The sequence below is a fragment of the Nicotiana attenuata genome, unplaced genomic scaffold (assembly GCF_001879085.1).
Source record: "Nicotiana attenuata strain UT unplaced genomic scaffold, NIATTr2, whole genome shotgun sequence".
NCBI classification, from domain to species: domain Eukaryota; kingdom Viridiplantae; phylum Streptophyta; class Magnoliopsida; order Solanales; family Solanaceae; genus Nicotiana; species Nicotiana attenuata.
The window spans coordinates 37,290-45,418 of NW_017673784.1; the positions used below are offsets into that span (position 1 = coordinate 37,290).

The 8,129-nt window shown below is 36.9% G+C and overlaps 1 protein-coding gene across 1 annotated transcript; it reads left to right on the top strand.

The window, feature by feature from the left end:
* The first annotated feature begins 804 nt into the window (after positions 1-804).
* Positions 805-7,814, top strand: LOC109217277 (microtubule-associated protein 70-2-like). The gene is made up of 11 exons (XM_019381507.1): positions 805-1,423; positions 1,550-1,635; positions 2,908-2,973; positions 3,057-3,227; positions 3,316-3,486; positions 3,602-3,757; positions 3,854-4,000; positions 4,122-4,193; positions 4,277-4,807; positions 4,891-5,078; positions 7,163-7,814. The coding sequence occupies exons 1-11, from the start codon at positions 1,195-1,197 to the stop codon at positions 7,200-7,202; spliced, it is 1,857 nt and encodes a 618-aa protein (XP_019237052.1). The 5' UTR covers positions 805-1,194; the 3' UTR covers positions 7,203-7,814.
* Positions 7,815-8,129: the final 315 nt, after the last annotated feature.

Here is an 8,129-nt window from a genome sequence, read left to right on the forward strand (position 1 = left end):
TTCAAATGCCAAAACTTCAAGTTTTTCGGGATTTTTTTTTCCATTTATAAAACTGTAATATTTTTTCAAGTAAAATATATGTCCATGCATAATTTTAAATTTTAAAATACTATTTTTTAACGTAACTCCAAATATTATTTTCTATTTCAAAAATTACAATTTTTATGTCCAAACACCTGCTAAGTAAAATAATTCTCTTAATGAAAGTACGAGTGATTTTGTTTCTTTTAGATACTAGATTTGCTCTTTTCTTCTCTAAAACTAGTCTAAAAGTCTTAATTTAAAACCAGCCATAATGATTTAATGCATTATTGCTAGAATTAATCCTCTTAACTAGAGTTGTATTTAGAGCCCGTTTGGGCATAAAATTTTTTTGACTTTTTTTTTTCGAAATCAGTATTTGGTCATAAAATTTTTAATTTTCACTTGAAGATGCATTTTAGAATTTTTCGAAAATTTGAAAAACTCCAAAAAACTATTTTACAAAATCTTCACTCAGCTCACTCACAAAACTTCAAAAACAACCTAAAATTATATTCATGTTCAAATACCATTTTACTTGAAAAAAAATTTTCGTTTTTTTTTTGGCATTTTACAATTCTTATGTCCAAACACTCACTAAATATCTTTGGAGTTTTGGTGCTTTTGATGCTGACTACATAAATGAGACAAAACTTTATCGTTATTGCAAAATTTAGAAACCAAAAGCAAGTTTCAAATTTAATGAAGACAAGTCAATAGAAGGGGCACTATAGTCAAATCAAATTCAAAAAGCATTTGAACAGAATGCAAATATCAACATTATTTGTTCTCAAATCTCAGATCAACCCAGCTAAAACACAACTCACAAACACCTTACACTCGCACACTCTCTCTTTCTCTCTCTCTCCTCTTAATCAGATTTTATAGAGAGAGAAAAAACAAAGCCCCAAAAGCACTGCATTTCAGGACTCTCAAAATATAGAGAGTTTGTTTAAGAGCTTTAAGCACTGAAGAGAGAGAAACTCTCTGGAGTATCCTTTTGAACTCAACATTCCACGCAGTTTCTCTCTCTATATAATACACACGAAGAATTATACCAATTATATATATAGATTTAAATCTCACTTGCTTATTGTACACTGATTGACTGGAAGAAATATTTTAGCGTATTTTGATGTGAGAGAGAAGAGGGAAAAGTAGAGAGAGAGAGAGATGTCGGAGTTTGTTTCCGGCGACGGGAGTGAGGAGTTCAGCTACGGGGAAAACGGCGGCGGCAATGTGCGCGAGACGACACCGTTGACAGTTTCGGCGTCTTTCAAGGGTTCACGGCGGAGGACGGCGGTGATGAGGCCAAGCCTTGACGCCGACGAGTTCTTAAACCTACTTCACGGGTCGGATCCGGTGAAGTTGGAGCTCAATCGACTCGAGAATGAAGTCAGAGGTCAGTCATGCTTAGCTCGCTGGATCCAAATGCCTGATTTGGTGTTAGAACGATGCCGTTTTCGTTATGTAGATTTTTTTTAAAAAGAAATTTGTGATTGATATTTGATACCGTGTCGTTTTGCAGATAAGGACCGGGAATTGACTGAGGCTCAAGCGGAGATCAAGGCATTAAGATTGTCGGAAAGACTGCGTGAAAAGGCTGTTGAAGAGGTTCTCTGCTCTTTTGACGATTTACTTTCCTTGGTCTTATTGTTGTTCAAATGTTGTTTTATAGCACAATGTGAGCACCGTATCAGAAAATCTCTACAACACTTTTTGTAGAGATTGCAGAGTTTGTGAGAGAAATTGAAAGGAAAGAGTAAGAAATGAATCTATCCTTTTTTGTGGAGAGACATCAAAAGGAAATAAGTAGTCCAAGACTAGGAGGGGCAGATGTAGTTTACAACTTATGGGTTCATCCGAACCTAGTAGCTTCAGCACACACCATTTATATGTATTAAAATATCCACTAAATAAGTACAAATGATAAATTTTGAACCAGTAAATCAAATGGGCTGTAGTAGAATTTTGAACTGGAACCAATAAAGTTCAAATCCTCGAAAAGCTATGTTAAACATATGTTACAAGATGCACCTTAGTATCAAATACGGCTTGATAAATTAGTTTGGTTGGCTACAAGAATTATCTATTCATGTTACAATACAAATCCAAAAAAGAAAAAAAGAAAGGGAAACTACATTCTTGTTGCATTAAGTGGAAATGTGCAGGATTTTTGATTGTTTGATTACTAGGAAATAGATAATTGTTTTTTGGTTTTCATAAATCTTAATGTAAAAAGAAATCATAGGACTTGAACAATCACATGGCTGGGTTACTTATGGAGTAATTTCCATTGGTGTAATTGTCCTACTTCAAATGGATTTGAACAAAATCTTCTATAAATGAAATTTGCAGTTATTTAACTGACCACATGTTAAATTCTTCCAGTTTGAGAGTTAGCTTTAAGAAAGGCGGGCATTAGGGTGCTCTTTATTGATTTGGACTCATGATAGCTTTACAGAAAGGTGGGCAATAGGATGCTCTTTATTGATTTGGACTCATTATTTTGAGGATCTTTTGAGCCGTATGTGTGAATTGGAAGTTACATGTGCAGTATATGAAGATCTGGATATGTTCCTGCAATCCATGTTTATATGGGGAGGGCAGCGTATTCCAAAATCAGAATGTTGTGACTTTCCTTTCCAACTCATAAGAGTTGAATAAAAGATTGAGGTTCATAGTCGGAAGCTGTAGTTTAATTGGGTCTAGATTATTATTTGCATTTTTGCTGTGTTTAGGGCAACAAGATTCTAGTTTATGTTTTGCCTTTATAAATCCAATCATGCATTTTAATTGATGAATACTGCTGCTGATAATTGTAAAGCTATTCATCAGTGCTCAAGAGGAAAAACTAATATAGATTTCTTTTTGTCCTAATTTTAGCTCACTGATGAGTTGTCAAGGGTTGACGAGAAGCTTAAGTTGACAGAATCTCTTTTAGAAAGCAAGGTACATCCGCAAACGCTTCTCGTCAAGATTTCTTTTCTTTCTTAAGCTTTCTATAACTGTGAATAATTTTTCTTGCTGGGCAGAATCTTGAAATTAAGAAAATTAATGATGAGAAGAAAGCATCCATGGCAGCTCAATTTGCAGCAGAAGCCACTCTTAGAAGGGTCCACGCTGCTCAAAAAGATGATGATATGCCGCCTATTGAAGCCATCCTTGCACCTTTGGAGGCTGAACTCAAGCTTGCTCGTCAGGAGGTGTGTGCACGCATTTCAAAACTGGTTGTGGTACGGTAAAAGCTCACCTTCATAGACTTTCTCATTCTTTGGCCTTCCTTTTGCCCAGATTGCAAAACTACAAGATGATAATAAAGCACTGGACCGTCTTACAAAGTCAAAAGAGGCAGCTTTACTTGATGCTGAGAGAACTGTGCAGTCAGCATTAGCAAAAGCTTCTATGGTGGACGACCTTCAGAACAAGAACCAAGAGCTGATGAAACAGATAGAAATATGCCAGGTATGTTGATCACAGGACCGCTTCTGCTGGTTTGAACATTGCAATACTCTCTCATTTTAGCTTTTTTTAATTATCAATTCTCTTTTTACTGATCTTGTTTCAATACATACATCAGGAAGAAAATAAAATACTGGACAGAATGCATCGCCAAAAGGTTGCAGAGGTTGAAAAGCTTACGCAATCAGTACGTGAGCTTGAGGAGGCTGTTCTTGCTGGTGGTGCAGCTGCTAATGCTGTCCGGGATTATCAACGGAAAGTTCAAGAGATGAATGTAGTATATCCTAGCTAGATTTCTGAATCATACTATAAACAGTTTGTAGGCAGACACTTCTAAATGCAGGAACATTTATATTGCTCCATTTTCCAGGAAGAAAGAAAAACTCTTGACCGGGAGCTGGCACGTGCCAAGGTAACAGCTAATAGGGTAGCAACTGTGGTTGCTAATGAGTGGAAAGATGCCAATGATAAAGTAATGCCTGTGAAACAGTGGCTTGAAGAAAGGAGGTTTTTGCAGGTATAATAGTATCACTTGATCAATATGAGACAGTACAGTCTGTTGTCTCTATAGAACTTAATGCATTCCGTTTATGTAGTTTAATAAGCTCTTATTGGTGTCCCAAAATCCTATTCTACAGGGTGAGATGCAAACGCTGCGTGACAAGCTCGCAGTCACTGAACGAGCTGCAAAATCAGAAGCCATGTTAAAAGTAATAATTCAGTCCAATAATGGGTGCAATTTATGCTATTGTTTCAATTTCGTTATAACTTGAAAATTTATTATTTTCCTCAGGAGAAATATCAACTGAGGCTTAAGGTCCTTGAAGAGACATTAAGATCATCTAGCTCAGCTACTCGCAGTACACCAGATGGTAGAAGTTCAAGCAATGGTCCTGCACGTCGGCAATCACTGGGAGGCGCTGAAAACATCTCCAAATTGACCTCCAATGGCTTTTTACCAAAGAGGTCACCATCATTTCAGCTTAGATCTTCTGGGTCCAGTACGGTGCTGAAGAATGCTAAAGGGACGTCGAAGTCGTTTGACGGTGGCTCAAGGTCATTGGACAGGGGCAAAAACCTTCTGAATGGTACAGGTCCAAATTTCAACAGCAGCAAGTCGTGTGATGTAGCCAAAGACAATGAGACTGAGAATAATTCCTGGAAAGCAAGTCAAGTTGAAAAAAACAGTGACACACAAGTAACAGAAAGAGAGGATAGTATACCTGGAATATTATATGATTTGCTGCAAAAGGAAGTGATAGCTTTGAGAAAAGCAGGTCATGAGAAGGATCAAAGTCTTAAAGACAAGGATGATGCCATTGAGGTTAGATTTGATTGCTCAGCTATACTATGATTTCGTTCACTATGATATTTCTGCTACGATTGACTGTCTTCTTTGTAACTCAGATGTTAGCTAAGAAAGTAGAGACTTTAACAAAAGCCATGGAGGTTGAGGCTAAAAAAATGAGAAGGGAGGTTGCTGCCATGGAGAAGGAGGTGGCTGCCATGCGTGTTGAGAAAGATCATGAGAACAGGGCCAAAAGATTCGGAAATTCAAGGGGTCCAGCAAACAGTTCTCAGCTGCTTCCAGCAAGGTATGCCTTTAGTTTTCAACCTAACACATTATGATATTACAACCAGTTATCTATAAAGCGGTATGTTATTCGTTATTCACTTATTAATTCTTGATGTGCATGTGCACGTGCAACCCCTTTTGATAGATAACCCAATTCAACTGGATGGAAAGAAGAGAGTAAATGCCGCCTCTTCTTTTCATCAAGGAATAGTTGTATTGATGTAAACGAGTAGCACTCCGTATATGACTATATGAGGGACATACAAAAGGTTGGGAATCTCACCAAAAAAATTGATTCCCTACAAAGAGAACCCAATTATCCATGCTAATTGGAATCTCATTAGTTCCAGAATTTTATGAAAACAAAAACATTCCAGTAATATGTTAAAAATTGTTATCAACCTCATCAAAAGCTCTTCAGTTTCTTTCCTTTCTGTTAGTTCACCCTATTGCTATGGAACCACTTCTGATGATCTATGGACTACTTCCCTCCTAAAGGTCCAGCTCTGAAGCATGTCTTGTTGGTTTTAATACCATGATGTATAACTGTAACAGAGAAAGACCTTCAAGGGTATAAATAAAGGAACCATTATCCATCTACGGAGAGCTTTAATCCCTTCATCTCCCATTGAAAAAAATGGGAAAAAGGTTTAACTCTCCGTCCTTGTCATCACCCATTCTATTCTGAACTATGCTCAACAACAGGTGAGGAAAAGAATACATTGTTGGATACTTGCAAATTTTTTTTTTGTTGAGAATTCTAACAAAATACTTGCAATATTTCTTGTACCCATAAAAATTAGCTTGAAAGGTTATTCTTGCAATATCTACATGTCATCTCATGATGTCTAATATAACTTATTTAATTATGAATACTTTACTCAAGAAAGAACAAAGAGTACTTTTTAGCATTTCGTACATGCTTTGGGATGCACCTATATGCATATAATTTCTGCATTGTTTCCACGTTTAATCTTTATAGCTCTTGTTTCCACCTTCTCTATCCCCCAGGGTAGGGGTAAGGTCTACGTGCATATTACCCTCCCCAGACTCCACTTGTGGGATTACACTAGGTGGTTGTTGTTGTAGCTCTTGTTTCCACCATTATTCAGAAGTGCCTTCAAAATTTGGGAGGTGGATGTGGTTCTTAGACATCTTTGTTGCATGGTGAAATATCTGATATTCCCGTTGCCTGCAATAAAATGGCAATTGCCTAAAGCATAGAATAGATCATCCACTCCAAACCTTAACGCAAAGGGTTTGGTCCATGATCTTTATAGGCTCCTTTGGAAGCCTTTACAACAACCCATGGGACAGCAATATGACTCAATACATTCCCTTACGTGTAAGCCGACTTTGGAGTTCAGACATGAACTTTAATGCTGGCTTAAAAGTGTAAAAATGAGCTTACTAAAGGTGGGCTCTGATATCATGTGACAGAAATCTGAATATCCTACCAAAACGTAAGACAATGGACAGTGTGGCCCAAGACCTTTATAAAACACTTATTTTTACATAACTCACGTGGAACAACAATATAATTCAACGTGTTGATAGAAGTTTGTTACTGGTGGTTGGAGTGTGAGTTTAACATGTGTTTTTGGTTTAACATAGAGCCCGTTTGGATTGGCTTATTTTAAGTGCTTTTAAGCCAAAATAGCTTTTAAGCCATTTTATAGTGTTTGGATAAAGTAAAAAAGTGCTTTTAAGCACTCATTTTTAAGCTAAAATGACAAAAAAAAAGAAGCCAAAAGCCAAAAGCTAGAATTCCTAACTTATGGCTTTTAGCTTAAAAGTCACTTACTACAAGCCCATCCAAATGGGCTCATAGTTAGTTGGGTAGACTTTTGATATGACCGGAAGGGCAGATGCTGCAGTCTCCAACTCGCAGAGTTAAGAAACTAGCCTACTAACTATGTCTAGTATCATTATGCTTTCCCTATCTGAATATTGCTACTTGGTTAAGCTGCTCTTAATTTGAATGTTTCTGCAATTACTGTTTACCTTGCCATGGGGGCTAGGAATAATGCTTTCCCAGTGCCTGTTTTATCCTATTTATTTTTGTTTTTCAATTTTACTTCAATAGTATTATATTATCTGCAGAAATGCGGCACGAAGTGGATTAACACGCAACACTCAATAACATTGAGGAAACCCCAACTACAGATGTGAAGAAATTCTGCATAGACTTCCTCTGCTCCTAGTCTACTTGACAACTCTACTATTTTCCTCTAATGGTTTATTGTAAAATTGTAACAAGCATGCCAATGACTATGATCTCTCTGCTCTCTGGTTGTGACAAGATCGAAGCCTATCCAAACACCGGAAAAGGCCAGTAGATGAAATGTGGTGTGCTTCTGACTTTGACTCTGATCCCCTTCTGCTTAGAAATCAGCTGGAAAGATACTCAAGTTATCAAAGTTGAGCTAACTTCTCCCAGAATAGCTTGAGTGGTGTGGTTGTATAGGTAGCTGCTGCTCTTGGCATTTACTTTTCTCTACTCTTTCCTCAACTTGTTTGCAGTCTATATTTGTAATCTGCAGCTTTAGTGTGTTATGATATTGGTTCATGTTTGTCAATATTCTTGTAAACAGAGGATGGTAATTTTTGCCCCTTCTGATCGTGATACCTTTTGTGTTTACTATCCCATTGGATTAGAGTATTCGTGGTAGTACAGTTATCTAGCCTAGTGCTATATAATTTTCTCTGAACCATTTGAATATCTAAATATGATTAAGCACTATTCTGCTTGCCTCATTCCTTGTAGTGCTAGAGAGGTTACATTTTTTGGTATACTTAAAGTTATCAAATGATTTGAAGTGTTTGCACCTCCACAAAATGAGCATTACTAGGCTCTTACAAGTAAGGTGGAGGCTTTAAGTTACAGAGGAAATGAGGCATGTAAAAAGTGGCCAGCTCCTCTAAATTGGATTGATTTGATATACGAAAACTCGCAAAGAATAAAGGGAAACTTACACAAATGTCCCAAATAAATCTCAACTTATCAACCTCTAGCCATTAGTCATAGACTTGCCAAAACTATCCAACAAAAATTAAAAAATCAAATAAT